The following is a 14,755-nucleotide window of genomic DNA, read 5'->3' on the forward strand; positions in this document are numbered from 1 at the left end:
GCGGCGGGGGAGGCGATCAGATAACGATGTTACTTACGTAATAGAATACAAAGCAATATGAAAAGCCGTCGGTGTGAGGCGGGGGTAAGGGGGGGGGGGGACGGCCGTGGAGAAAAATAAATCCCGGAAAGAGAATCCAGGCGGCCTACGGGGTGATATTTTGGGGGAAGGGAGGGCGTTGGGGAGGCTCCTGGCAGTGACACAGCAGCGGAGTCATGTGACTTCGAGGGAGAGAACATTCCAGGCTGGGCGTGTCGGGATCAGGAAGGAGGCCAGTGGCCGGAGCAGGCAGGAGAGGGTGACAAGTGAGGGCGGAGAAGGAACAGGACCAGATCTGGGAGGGACAAGGGGCCTGGGGCTTTGGGGCCGCACTGGCAGGATGGCGTCCTGAGCGACACAGGAGATGAGACGGGGGTGGGTTTGGGCGGAGGCCTGAGGGCGTCTGACGCCCACTGCCAAGGGGTCACCAGGGACCCTCAATCTGCATGAACCACGTGCACATTTTCTCCTGCTGCTGCCTTCCTGGGTCCTCCTCGCGGCCCTCCTGCTTGTCTTTTCTCCCCGACGCCCTTCCTCGTGAGCGCCCCTCCGTGCCCTGTCCTTGGCCCTGTTGCTTCTCATCCTCCACCGCTCATTTGGCAGCTCCCACAGGTTCCCGGAGCCTCAGGGTCGTCCCTTCCCCGCCGGCTGCCCTCCAGGCCTCCTACGAGCCCTCCTCCCTCCCCGCCCACTGAGCTCCCTCCTTGTCCTAGATTCCCTGTCTCAGGGACAGTCCCCTCAGCCATCCAGCCACCAGGCCAGACCCTCGGGCACCACGACATCTGAGAAGTCCCCAGGCCTGCCCCTCGCTCACTGCCCCATCCCCCTCTGCGCTTTCCCACAGGCCCCACCCCCACCCCCATCGCCATAGCCTGTCCCTCCGGCCCAGCTCCAGCCTCATCCTCTGTTACCTGGTCCATTGCCCTGACCTCTGGTCTCAGGCCTCCTGTCGCTCCCCCATGTGGCCTCAGAGGGGTCTTGCTCCCTTTTCTCACCCCTCCCCTGCTCACAGCCCTCCCATGGCTTCCTAGCACCCACCGGGACAAGCCCTTGCCCTCGGCACCTCTCGCTGGGGGCCCGGCCTTGTCTGGCTTGCCCTGATAAGGTGCAGTCCGCTCCTATATCTCCTCCCTCCATCTTGCCCTTTGTGATCTGATCTCTGACTTGATTCACCGGTTTAGAAACCAACTAAACTGCTTCTTTAGACCCCGTGGAAGCTGCATCGAACTAGTCGGACGTGACGGTTACCAGCCTGGAATGCCGTTTCCTAATGTTCTTTCCCGTCACTGGTTCCTGGCAGCCCGCCCCGTGGGCCTGGGCCTCCCTGAGAGCAGGGATTTCTCTCCTGGCCCCTGGCGCTCAGAACGCTGTCTGCCCCTCGGGTAGCGTCAGAGCAAGTTGGAATCATGACCTCGTATCCCATGTGTGTGTCCCCCGCCCCCCCCCCCCCCCCCCCATCCAGAGCGGGCAGTTCCCGGGCGTCTGCTGAAGACCCGGGCGATGCGGGAAATGTACCGGAGCTACGTGGAGATGCTGGTGAGCACCGCGCTGGACCCGGACATGATCCAGGCCCTGGAGGACACGCATGGTGAGCTGAGGCCTGGAGGGGGGAGCTGGGGAGCCCTCCTTCGCCCCCCACGCATTGTGGGGCTGTGACTCCTCTGACGCGCCCTCCTCGTCTTGCAGACGAGCTGTACCTCCCGCCCATGCGGAAGATCGACGGCCTCCTGAATGAGCACAAGAAGAAAGTCCTGAAGCGGCTCTCGCTGAGCCCCGCCCTGCAGGTGCGTGGGAGGCCTGGGCAGGAGGTGTCGGGGCCCCGAGGTGGGGCGTGGAGGGCGCGTGCGCCTGTGGGCCAGTGCCGTGGTCCCCAGGACATCTGGAGGGAGAGTCCGGCTTGGCCAGGAGAAAAGTTGAGAGCAGGGGTTCTGAAGGTCTGGGATGGACGGCTGGGAAGGCCCAACAGAGTGCGGTTGTGGAAGGCAAGTTTGGGGACAAAAGGTAAACGAGCCACGGAGGGCTCGTTGACAGAGAATCTCAGGCTTCAGTATACATTTTTAAAAATATATTTTTATTGCTGTGATAGGTTTGGCTCAGTGGATGGAGCGTCGGCCTGGGGACTGAAGGGTCCCGGGTTCGATTCTGGTCAGGGGCATGTACCTTGGTTGCAGGCGCATCCCCAGTGGGGGGTGTGCAGGAGGCAGCTAATCGAGGTTTCTCTCTCACTGATGTTTCTGACTCTCTGTCCCTCTCCCATCCTCTCTGTAAAAAAATCAATAAAATATATTTAAATATATATATATATATATATATATATATATATATATATAGGTTTCAGAGAGGAAGGGAGGGAGAGAGACACATCAAAGGTGAGAGCGAATCATTGATCAGCTGCCTCCTGCACGCCCCACGCTGGGGACCAAGCCTGCAACCCAGGCATTACCCTGACCAGGAATCGAACCATGGTCTCCTGGTTCATAGGTCGATACTCAACCCCTGAGCCATGTTGGCCGGCCCATCTACACGATTTCCCTCTGGAATGGCTAGGGTTCTGGGGTGGACTATCAGGGTGACTCCAGGAATTCTGGGATAGAATATCAACCCTGAGATTCTGATAGGGAGGTTAGTGTCATGCTGAGAATCTTGGGGTAGAATGTTAGGGTGACTCGGATTCCTGGGATGGAGTGTTAATCCACCCTGAAAATTCTGGGGGGGTGTACGTCTAGTTCAGAGAATTCTAGGATGGGTTTTAGGCTGGCTTTGGAAATTCTTGGTGGGATGTTTGTTTGCATCAGAAAGTAGGGCCTGAAATGTTAGCCTGGTTCTAGAGCCCTGGCTGGGATGTTAGGAGCACTCTTGAGAATTCTGGGATTGCCTGAGTAGTCTGGCTCTGAGAAGTCTGGGTAGGATCTCGTGCTAGGGTTAAGAATTCCATTATTTAGCCCTAGCCAGTTTGGCTCAGTGGATAGAGCATCGGCCCTTGGACTGAAGGGTCCCGGGCACATACCTTGGTTGCAGGTTCCCAACCCTGGTCAGGGCACATGCAGGAGGCAACCAATCGATGTGTCTCTCTGTCTCTCCCCCTCCCACTCTCTAAAAAATCAATGGAAAAATATCCTTGGGTGAGGATTAACAAAAATGAAATTAAAAAAAAATCAGATCTTTAAAAAAGAATTCCATTATTTTTATTTTTTTATTTTTTAAATATATATTTTATTGATTTTTTACAGAGAGGAAGGGAGAGAGATAGAGAGTTAGAAACATCGATGAGAGAGAAACATCGACCAGCTGCCTCCTGCACATCCCCCACTGGGGATATGCCCGCAACCCAGGTACATGCCCCCGACCGGAATCGAACCCGGGACCTTTCAGTCCGCAGGCCGACGCTCAGTCCACTGAGCCAAACCGGTCTCGGCGAATTCCATTATTTTTAAAAAAGGAGCCCTGGTCGGATAGCTCTGTAGGTTAGAGCCTCATCTTGATATGCCAAGGTTTGGGGTTCAATCCCTGGTCAGGGCACATACAGGAATCAACCTATGAGTGCATAAATAAGTGGAACAACAAATCGATGTTTCTCTCTCCCCATCCCTCCCTTCCTCTTATCTAAAATCACTTTAAAAAATTATTTTAAACAAGACAAGCCATTATAGAATATAGGCATACCTCATCTTACTGAGATGCACAGATATTGCATTTTTTTTACAAATTGAAGGTAAGACCCTCCACCAGCAAAAAGCTCACAACTCGCAAAGGCTCAGATGATGGTTAACTTTTTTTTTTTTTTTTTTTGCAATAAAGTATTTTTAAATGAAGACATGTACATTTTTTTAGACAGCATGTTATTGCACACGTCATGTTCTACAGTATGCACCTGGAAACCAAAAATTGTGTGGCTTGCTTTATAGCGATGCCCGCCTTATTGCAGCATCTGTTTTACGGCATTGGCCGCCTCATTGCGGTATCTCTTTACGGCAATTGCGGCGCCTGTCTCTTTAAGGCGATATCCGCTTTATTGCTGTGCCTGTTTTAGGGCGATGCCCACTTTATTGCGGCATCTGCTTTACGGCATTGTCCGCCTCATTGCGGTATCTCTTTACGGCAATTGCGGCGCCTGCTTTAGGGCAATGCCCGCCTTATTGCGGTGTCTCTTTAAGGCAATATCCGCTTTATTGCGGTGCCTGTTTTAGGGCGATGTCTGCTTTATTGCAGCGTTTGCTTTAGGGCGATGCCCGCTTTACTGCAGTCAGTGGTCTGCCGTGGAGCCCGGGGTCGCCAGCGCATGCCTGTCTTAGGACCAGTCTGAGGGTGAAGGAGGGAATGCCCGCCTGGCTTTAGAACTCTGGGATGGACTGTTCCCTGGCGCCAGGGGTTCTGGACTGCAGGTTGACTCCGAGAATTTTGAGTAGGATGTCGGGGTAGCTCTGAGAGTCCAGGTGGAAGGAGCTGACGGAGAATCCTGGGCCGGGAACAGAGCACACACAGGCCACCGGGCAGGCCGGGGCTCCTTGAAAGCAAGACTCCCGGTCGTCTCTCGGTCGACAGCCTGGGGGAAACTAAGGCCTCGGGTGACCTGGGGAACCTGAGAACTGGGCGGTGGGTTTGGGGTGTGCGGGTCCAGAGGGGTGTCCCACTGACCCCCCCCCTCCCTCCCACAGGACGCCCTGCACACGTTCCCGCAGCTGCAGGTGGAGCAGAGCGGGGAGGGCTCCCCCGAGGACGGGGCCGTGCGGCTGCGGCCGGCCGGGGAGCCCTACAACCGCAAGACGCTCAGCAAGCTCAAGAGGAGCGTGGTCCGGGCCCAGGTGGGGCCGGGGAGGGCGGGCAGGGCCGGGGAGCGGGGCTGCCCGGTGCGGGGTGGGGGGGTGCTGAGGCTTCTCTCCCCATCTGCCCAGGAGTTCAAGGTGGAGCTGGACAAGTCGGGATACTACACGCTCTACCACTCACTCCACCACTACAAGTACCACACCTTCCTGCGCTGCCGGGACCAGGTGAGTGCCCCACAGCGCCCTGGGGATCGAACCCTACTGGGCTCTGCTATGGATCCAGGGGCCTGGCCCCCAGCCCTCCTCCCTCAGACCCAGGGGTCCAGGCCCCCAGCCCCTCCTCCCTCAGACCCAGGAGTCCAGGCCCCCAGCCCTCCTCCCTCAGACCCAGGGGTCCAGGCCCCCAGCCCCTCCTCCCTCAGACCCAGGAGCCCAGGCCCCCAGCCCTCCTCCCTCAGACCCAGGGGTCCAGGCCCCCAGCCCCTCCTCCCTCGGACCCAGGGGTCCAGCTCCCAGCCCCTCCTCCCTCAGACCCAGGGGTCCAGCTCCCAGCCCCTCCTCCCTCAGACCCAGGGGTCCAGACCCCCAGCCCCTCCTCCCTCAGACCCAGGGGTCCAGCTCCCAGCCCCTCCTCCCTCAGACCCAGGAGCCCAGGCCCCCAGCCCTCCTCCCTCAGAACCAGGAGTCCAGACCCCCAGCTCCTCCTCCCTCAGACCCAGGGGTCCAGCTCCCAGCCCCTTCTTCCTGGACACTGATCCCTAGGCCCCCGCCTCCTCCCACCCCAGGCCCTGGTGGCCGCCTGCCCCAGCTCCGTGTTTAAACCCCGCAGACCCTGGCCATCGAGGGCGGCGCCGAGGACCTGGGCCAGGAGGAGGTGGTGCAGCAGTGCATGAGGAACCAGCCGTGGCTGGAGCAGCTCTTCGACTCCTTCAGCGACCTGCTGGCCCAAGCGCAGGCCCACAGCCGCTGCGGGTGACCCCACCTCCTGTGGGGGGCGGGGCACCTCCTCCTTGAACCAAGAATTGGGACAGAACTGTGTCCTCAGGCGCTAACCCCTAGGCCCTGTGGCCAGGGGACAGGGAGGGTCACTGGTCAGGGTGTGTCCGTGTTGTCCCTACGGGGCAGGGTTCAGAGTTCGACTCCCCTCTCTCCCCAGCCCTCTCCACTCCCTCCCCACCCCTCCCACTGTCCGGTGTACAGAGAAATTATTTATATATATGTATAAATGTCTATTTAGTAACGGTTTCCCCGCTCCCCCTCGCCCCATTCCCCCCTCCATGGCCATAGCCCTCACCCCCTCCACCTTGTACATAATGTATAGGAAAAATCTATGTATGGTTGAGGGGGGTGGGGCCGCTTTAGAGAGCTGGGGGACCCACTGACCCCCAAGCACCCCCCCGTTACAGGCCAAGATCTTTGCTAAAGGCCATTCCCTCCCCAGGGCTTTCCGTGTCCAGTGGGAGGGGGAAAACGCATCTTGTTAATTATTTTTAATCTTATTTATTGTACATACCTGGGGCGGGGGCTGGGGAGGTGGAGGGGGGAGAGGGTCCCCTCCTTTTGCCCCTCCCACTCCTTTTCTACTGCGATGTGTCTGTGTCTCCCCCCAGCACACACCACCCCCCTCCCATTGTTGTCTGGATGTGGTTCTATTTTTTATCGGTCTCCCCTCCCCTCTTCCCTCTCTCTAACCCCTCCGCTCCCACCTCCCCTCCACCCTTTGTCTCATGCTCTTTCTTGGGCTTCTGTACAACTCAACTTGTATACACTGTGTACACACAACCAGCCAAACGAAAACCCGACGGCAAACACTTGATGGTCCGGCTGGAGTGGCTCTGTCCCGCGGCGTCTGGGCGGCGGCCCCGGGGTGGCACGGGCAGAGGGTCCGGAACGGGAGTGTGGCTTTTCTGGAGCCCCGGGTGGTGGTTGCGCCGGGCATCATGTATCTGCTATGTCTCGCTGTGTAACAAAGAGCCCCACCCCACAATTTAGTGACTTAAAACAAGAAGCATCATTGTATGGTTTCTGAGGATCAGGGATCGGGGAGTGGGTTACCTGGGTGGTGCCGGCCTCGCTCTGTCACCGGGGTGCCATCGGGTCATCAGCCAGCGGGCAGAGGTTCTGGGGGAGGGAGGAGGAACCGAGGGACAATACGTCTGAGCCATCTTATTCCCAGGGCGGAAGGTGGAACTCCGGGCGGCCCGTCCTCAAGGGTTTGGCGGGAGTTTCAGGATCTACTTTTAAGGTGGCTCATTTGCATGGCTCTTGGCCTCAGGTCTTGCCACATGGACCTCGCCCACCCATAGGGCAGCTTGAGCGTCTTCACGGAGCAGGCAACCCAAGGGGAAGGGCAAAGAGGAAGCCAGGAGGTTGGTTTTGTTTGTTTTGTTATTTTTTTTTTTTACTGATGTCAAAGAGGAAGGGAGAGGGAGGGATAGAAACATCCATGATGAGAGAGAATCACTGATCGGCTGCCTCCTGAGCGCCCCCTACTGGGGATCGAGCCCACAACTGAGGCAGGTGCCCTGACCGGGAATCCAGCTGACCTCCTGGTTCATAGGTTGACACTCAACCACTGAGCCACACCGGCCGGCCACAGAACCGACTTTTTAGTAAGCTCCTGGGAGGATTCAGATGCGCATCCGAGTTTGAGGAGCAACGCTCTAGGACGAGAACTTGAACCCTGGAGTTCGGCTGGGAGTACTCTAGAACCCGGCCTATAAAGCAGTGAGTCAGCCATTCTAGAGCCTGGATACATGTCAACAAAGAGAGACTCTTGACGCCCTAGGACCGTGGTCGGCAAACTGCGGCTCGCGAGCCACAGGCGGCTCTTTGGCCCCTTGAGTGTGGCTCTTCCTAAGCCTTAGGGGTACCCTCATTAAGTTAATAACAATGTACCTACCTGTATAGTTTTAAGTTTAAAAAATTTGGCTCTCAAAAGAAATGTCAATCGTCGTACTGTTGATATTTGGCTCTGTGGACTCATGAGTTTGCCGACCACTGGTCTAGACCATGGCCACGGTTATTGCTGGTTGTACAGAATGGCTAGAAACACTTGGGGACATGATGGGAGCTCGTGATGGGCCGTGGACTTTCTAGAATCTTCTTAGTTCAGAGCATTGAGAATGGGCTCAAACCGTGGGGTGCTGAGCGTATAGCCCCAGAGAGAGCGGTACATTCAAGGTTCTGGATTGGAATGGATGCCAAATTGGGACCAAAGTCTCCAGAATCAGCGTTGTCCCAGGACAGAGCTCTGTCCTAAAAAGTGGATGGAGTGGTCAGAAGGTGGGTGGGCGTTGGCGTTAGAATAACCTTGTGGTTGGTTGGCCTTTGACATTCCATTGTTCCAAGTGAATCCCAGCTCTCGCACCAGCTGGACAAGGTGGAGAATAGGCCCCGCCCTCAGTTTTGCCATCTGTAAAATGGGCTTTCGGCGAGATGAAGGAAACCTGTGTGAAGCACTGGGCACTGCAAGCGCTTAGCTGCTGTTCCCCTTGGCAGGAGGCCTCAAGGGTTTGTGGGAGGTCCAAGAGATGGCGGGAAGGATTGAGAGAGAGAGGCTGACAAAGGTGGACAAAGAACCCAGAGAGACAACCCCTGACAGGGCCCGCCAGAGCCCAGGGGAGGCAGGAAGCAGAGAGCAGAGACTCACGGGTGCGCACATGTGCCTTAGGGAGGTGCCAACTAGGTCATCCCAGCCTCTGGCTGTTGTCGGACGAGCCTGGAATGGCGGTGGCTGCGAACCTTCCAAAAATGGCCTGCCAGCTGTCGTGTGGGTTTGTATGTGCGCCTTGTTCTGGGGGCAAACGGGAGCTTTCATCAGCTTCTCCAAGTGCATCTGGGTCCTCCCAGAGGCAGGGTGTCCCGGCCAAGGACTTGGCCCTGTTAGGCAGCGCAGCACAGCAAGAACTCCAACCTTGTGCTGGGGGCGTGCCTCACCCCCGGCTGGGACTTGGGTGGGGGTGTCAGGTCTTATCTGGAAACTGCTAGAAACATTCCCCCACCACCACCAGTCCCTCCCCGTCCCCCCAGAGGTGGGCCTCACCGAGCAGAGGTTCTGGGGGAGGGGGAACGATCTTGCAGGACAATACGTCCGAGCCAGGCTTATTCCCAGGGCGGAAGGTGGAACTCCTGCCAAGGATTCTGTGATAATGAAACCCGGAAAGGGATCCTCGGCTAATCATTGTTCTGATCTGGAGTACAGAGGGACATTCATGGGGCTGGGGCCGGAGCTCACGGCACTGAGGGTGCCCCGGGCACCCTGCTCATCGCCTGTGTGCCTCTTGCACTGGGGAGTGGCTCTGTGGTCACCACAGCGCAGGGTACCCCGACCAAGGTGGCGGAGCGGGGTTCGAACCCAGGCAGCCCACTGCCAGGGCCCTGCAGGACCATCGCTACCCCAGGCCCAGGAAAAGCCGGTTCTGGGTGGGTGTGAGCGGAGCATTTCCGGCCGGGATTCTGTGGACACTGAGATGTGGACGGGGAGGGGCCACAGGTCAGTGACTGGTGACAGCTCATCAGGTGGAGGTCAAAGTTCAGGCCTGGGGACATCTGGGGTGGGGTTCTGGCCTGGTGTGTTGAGTCGATGTTGGGGTTCAAAGACGCCTGTCCAGTGGGCTTGGGAGATGGGTGAGTGGTGGTCTCAGCCTTTGAGATCAGCAAAGAGAGGGCAGAATTCAGGGGTCCTGGATTGAATGTTGGGGAACCAAACGTTTGCAGCCCAGATGGGGTGTGTCCACACCAGCCCGAAGTCGGACTCAGGGTTTAAGACTCAGACGTCAGCCCACCCAGTTGGGAACTTTCTGGAACTGAGAACTTGCCAGCTGGCTGCTCGGACACCATTCCGTCCACCTGTCCCTTTCTCCTCCTCTGGCCAGAAGCCCTCGCAAACATACATCAGAGGAGGGAGGGGGCGGGCGGGGTTTGTAGCGGCTGCTGCCTGTCTCCAAAGTCTGGAACTTTCTAGAACACCAACGGGCCTCTCTGGGGTGGTGGGGATTTGCCTATTTGCATTGGGGTAGCCACTAGCCACATGGGAGGAATGAACGGGCCCTTGAAATGTGGCCAGTGTGACTAAGGACAGTCACATGCCCTGGCCCTGGCCAAGTAGCTCTGTTGGTTGGAGCGTCATGCTGATCCCACCAGGGTTGCGGGTTCGATCCCCAGTCAGGGCCCATGCAGGAAACTGGTGGGTGCATGGATGGGTGGGACAACGGATCCACGTTCCTCTCCCTCTCCCTCTCTAGGATCAATGGGGGAAAAATTATATATATAAAAGCCTAATATGCAAAGTGTCCCCTCAGGAGTTTGACCAACCAGGAGTTGGATCCCTCTCTATGATGTGTGCTGGCCACCAGGGGGCGGCACGGAATGAAGGAAGGCCCCGGCCAGCACCCGGCAGCTACTAGGGACCCTACCTGTGCACAGATTTCATGCACTGGGCCTCTAGTAATAAATGGTCACCTGCAGCTTCTGGCTACCATATTGAACAGTGTCCTTTTAGCATGTTCCAGGAAAACAATTCTTTTTCAAACGTGAAACCTCATCCCAGCAAATGCCCGCCGACACAGGAAAGGGTGGAGTGGCCTGTTGCAGGGTAAGTGGGGTCCAGACACCTGGCCCACCTCGTTCTTGATGGCCCTGCCCCCACCAACCCGGGGTTCTAGATCCGATGGTTCTAGGTGGGCCGAGGCTTTCGTGTGCACGTGCCCTGAGTTTACCGACCTCCTCTGGCCCTTTCCCCTCGCACACAAGCGCCTCCCGACACTGGCAGTGACGTTTATTTCTCTGGGGCGGGGTTATATACAGCAGTGACCCGGACTGGAGGCCCGGGAGCCCCTCGCCCCCACCAGGGGCCCGGGTGGGGGCAGGAGGCATTGGCAGAGGCACGCGGTGGCAGTGGCCGCAGGCCGGGGGTCGTGGGTGGGGGTGTAGTGTGGCCTGGGAGACGCCGCTGGGGAAGGGCGGCTGGTCCCTCTACAGGACGACGCAGGGGCAGCTCCTGGCCTTCTTCCTGGGGGAGCTGGGCGGGCTGGGCGGCAGCTCCTGCTCCTGGTACTTCCTGTGGGAAGAGGCTGGTGAGTTTGGGCCCCAGGGGTTGGGGACAGAAGACGGGGGGTGGAGTGGGGGGGAGCCCTCCACTCACCGCACAGCCCGCACCAGCTGCTCGAAGGCCTCGTCCACGTTGAGGCGCAGTTTGGCCGAGGCCTCGAAGTAAGCCACGTGGTGGGAGGCGCTGAAGGTGTTGGCTTCAGATCGGGGCACCTGTGGGGGAGGGGGGGAGACACCCGGGAGACTCAGGTCCCTGCACCCAGGACGGGGCAGAAGGACAGACACACTGTGCGCTGGGATGGGGCGGGGGGAGGCGTCATACACAGGGGGCTGGGGGCTCCAATGGAAAGTTCCAGAGATCAGATGGGGGACACCAAGGGGGCTGGGCGCCATCTGAGGAGCGGAGAGGCTGCACAGACATCTGCCCTCCGGCAAGTGAGGTGACAGTTCATCGGGCAAAGAAGTGGGGTGTTCCCAGCAGAGGCCTGAGCCCTGCAGCCAAGGCTGGAAATCCCCAAAGGCTTTCTCTACAACTGCTCTGCATGCAATCCCCTGGCAGAGGGAAGTGGTGGGAGCAGAGAAAGGAAGGGCGAGACCACGGTGGGCACCCAGGGCCAGGTGGAAGAGCTGGGTCCCCCCCCCACCCCCCACCCCGGGGCCTATGGGGAGCCATGGAGGGCTGGGAGCAGGCGGGGGGCGGCGGGACCCAGTGGGAGGTGGATGCAAAGGTCCCAGTGGGAACAAGAGGCTGGGATGAGGGGAGGGCGTGGAGCAGAGTCAGGGCTTGGGGACCTGGGGACCAGCCACCTCTCCTGGGAACTCCTGGGTGCAATGCCGGGGACTCAGAGCGACCGGCTTGGGGGGCGACACATCCAGGGACGCGTGTGACAGTGGAGGGGGCAGGATCACACCGGCCAGAGGAGGATGCTGATGTGCAGAGAGACAGGGAGGTGTGCCACCCTCCCAGGCTGAGACGGGGGTCCCCGGGCGCCTCGGACCTGGCGCTGCGCTTCCAGATCCGCCTTGTTCCCGACCAACACGATGGGGAAGTCGTCGCGGTCCTTGACCCGGAGGATCTGCGTGAAGAGCTTGCTCACCTCGTTGAAACTGCAGAGGAAGCCCAGAGGCGTGAGGTCCGGCTGCTCAGCGCACCCCCCCCCCGCCCCTCCCCTGCTTTGCAGCCTCCCGGCTCCCCTCACCTCTGCCGGTCGTTAATGGCAAACACCAGCAGGAACCCGTGCCCGGCGCGCATGTACTGCTCCCGCATGGCGCCAAACTCCTCCTGGCCCGCGGTGTCCAGGACTGCAGGGAAGGGGAGAGGGCCGCCATGTGGACGAGGCTCCCCTGGCCATCCCCAGGCCCCCTTGGCCACGCCACCCCGACCCCCGCCACTAGCCCCCCATCCGCTCTCGGCCGCCCTCACTGTCCAGCCGGGCCGGGACGCCATCCACGGTGCAGATCTTGGTGTACGAGTCTTCGATGGTGGGGTCGTAGTCAGAAACGAAGTAGGACTGGAGGGGTGGGGAGGGGGAGGACGCTGTGACTCCACCGCCCCAGCAGGGTTGGCACAGCTCTGCCCCTGGGGCCCGCCTGCCCCGGCCCCACTCTCTGGGTCTCTGTCCCCTGTCTCTTTGGCTCTATCTTCCTCGTTCTGGCTTTCCCTCCCTCCCTCCCTCGGCCGCCCCCAGGCCCCCTGTCTGGGGGGGCTCTCCTGCACTTCTCTCTCTTTCTAGTATCGAGTCCGTCTCCCAGGTCGCGGTGACCTCCTGGCTGTGTGGCGCTGAACAAATCACTTCCCCTCTCTGGACCTGTTTCCTCCTTTAGAAAATGAGGGTAAAAATAGCCCCACATGGAAGCCAGTGTTTGTGAGATTCAGGGGAAATCCAGTTAACGTCTGAGCATTTACCACCCTGCCTGGGCAGAGTAGGTGCTCAGTTACTGGGAGCCATGTTGTCCAGAGTTCTGCCTGTCTGTATCTGTCCCTCCTCCTCCTCCTCCTCCTCCTCCGGCGGCTTTCAGTGTCTCCTCCCAGGGGAAGGTCCGGGTTCCAATCCAACTTTGGAGAAACTGCCCCTCCTGCAGGCTGGGCCCCTCCCTTCCTGCCTGGGTCCCGCCCGTCTCCAGCCAGGCTTTTGAGCAGTTTCGGGTCTGCCCCTGGGACAAGGGGCCCAGGGCTGGGGGGCTTTTCTCTACACAGGCAAGGGCTCCCATGCAGGCACTTGGGGGCGGGGGGGCGGTCTCTTGAGGGGTCTGGGGCCCAGGGGCCCCTGCACTATCTTCTCTGGAGCAGACACCTTTCTAGGGTTTCTCTGAGGCGGGAGGGAGGTTTCCCTTGGGAATGGGGTGGCGTTTCAGCAGAGAAGGGGTGATCTGGCCGCTGGGGGTCTTAGGGCTGCACCCTGTCTGCTGGGGGTGGTGCTTGGTGAGGGCCTGTCCTGGAAGGAGGGGGTGGGGACCAGGCCCTGGGGGGATTAGGAGGGTGTCTTCAGCGCACCTCACAAGAAGGAAGCTCAGGGGTGAGAACTAGGAGAGGGAAATCTGGGCACATTGGGAGTTTGTACTAGAATAGAAGTGCGTGTCTAGAGTCTTAGGGACCCTGACATGCATTTATGGGGTCAGAGACACTCCTCAGGAGTAGCTATTTCTGGGGGTGTCAAGAATCTGGGGGCTTCTTCCATGAAGACTGTTTTTTTGGGGGGTAGCCAGGGTTTCTGAGAGAGGCTCGGGTAGTCTGAGTGGAAAATTCAAGAGTGGTTGGTTTTCCTTAGGGGGAGGGTGGAGGTCTGGGTCTCAGGGGATGGAGATGGGGGAGCCCCAGGATTTGGGGTCTTAGCGTTCTCTGGAATGACCAAGGGGCACAGGACGTTTTAGAACTCTCTTGGGTCTGAGGGCACCTCTCTTAGAACTGGGTGGTCCCAGATGGGACTCGGGGGCAAAGTTTGGGCATAATTTCTAGATTCTGGGGGAAGTGCCTGAAAGGGCTAAGCATCCAGACTGGGGGCATCTCAAGGGCTTTGGGCACAAGCGTTCTCCCAGTTAGGCTCTGGCTCTCAGAGGGGAAGCTGAGGTCTGGGATTTGGGGGAGATGGGGCTCAGGGTGAGAGGAAGTGGCATCTACAAGGGTGGGGGCACAGGAAAGGGCTTAGGATCCGGATGGGGCGACTTATGGATTTAACGTGCTCCCAGGAGGTGCTCAGGGTCAGGTCAACAGCGAAGGGGAGTCCTGAGCCCTGGGGGAGGACGTGAGTATAGAAGGAAGGTCCCTCAGGTAAGAGGGTGGCAGTCCTGGGGGGCTCAGGGACACATTCTCAGGGGGATTTTTAAGATTAGAGGGCCTCATAAGAAGGTCTCAGTGATGGATCAAGAGAAGATCGGGGTCTCAGGGTTCCCCCCCAAGGGCTATGTTCTGGGTCCCGGGGGCACCCCCCGAGTGAGGTCCCCACTACCTGGATGAACTGGATGGTCAGCGCACTCTTGCCCACGCCGCCGCCGCCCACGACCACCAGCTTGTGTGTCTCGCTGGGTGGGGGGTCCCCGGGTCCCGGCCCCCCGCCCCGGGGCCGCCCCCGCCCCGTCGCGGACGCCGCCCCGCTGCTCATGTCGCCTTCGCTGCCGCCGCCGCCGCTACAGCCTGGGGGAAACCGGGCGGGGCCTAGGGGGCGGGGCATGCTAATAAGCCTACTGCATAATCATGAGCTCCAGGGAAAATGACACAGTCTCGGTACACTTAAGGGGGAGGTAAGCCTAGGTAAAAGGCGGAGCTATGCTAATAGGGATTGAGGAACGACGTTCCCCGTGGAGGGGAATTCCTAGAGGGGCGGGGATATGCTAATGAGAGAAAGAGACCTGCGCTCCCAGGGAGCGGCGCCACGCGCTCTGGGCTGGAGGGCCGTCTGGGGGCG

General features: G+C 59.2%; 2 protein-coding genes across 2 annotated transcripts in view; one reads left to right on the forward strand and one right to left on the reverse strand.

The window, feature by feature from the left end:
* The window catches only part of PRR12 (proline rich 12), a gene marked incomplete at its 5' end in the record, with an annotated part of 28,808 nt that extends 22,190 nt beyond the window's left edge, over window positions 1-6,618 (forward strand). Inside the window, 5 exon segments of the mRNA XM_081108201.1 lie at window positions 1,502-1,627; window positions 1,726-1,823; window positions 4,695-4,841; window positions 4,932-5,027; window positions 5,632-6,618. Of these exon segments, the coding sequence (XP_080964327.1) occupies window positions 1,502-1,627; window positions 1,726-1,823; window positions 4,695-4,841; window positions 4,932-5,027; window positions 5,632-5,778 (614 nt within the window). The 3' untranslated portion in view covers window positions 5,779-6,618.
* Window positions 6,619-10,564: 3,946 nt separating this feature from the next.
* Window positions 10,565-14,469, reverse strand: RRAS (RAS related). Its single transcript, XM_081107838.1, has 6 exons — window positions 14,300-14,469; window positions 12,277-12,364; window positions 12,053-12,155; window positions 11,852-11,960; window positions 10,948-11,066; window positions 10,565-10,863 (listed from the first exon to the last, which is right to left on the reverse strand). The coding sequence occupies exons 1-6, from the start codon at window positions 14,450-14,452 to the stop codon at window positions 10,779-10,781; spliced, it is 657 nt and encodes a 218-aa protein (XP_080963964.1). The 5' UTR covers window positions 14,453-14,469; the 3' UTR covers window positions 10,565-10,778.
* Window positions 14,470-14,755: the final 286 nt, after the last annotated feature.

Source organism: Myotis nattereri (genome assembly GCF_964212035.1).
Source record: "Myotis nattereri genome assembly, chromosome: 15".
Lineage (NCBI taxonomy): Eukaryota > Metazoa > Chordata > Mammalia > Chiroptera > Vespertilionidae > Myotis > Myotis nattereri.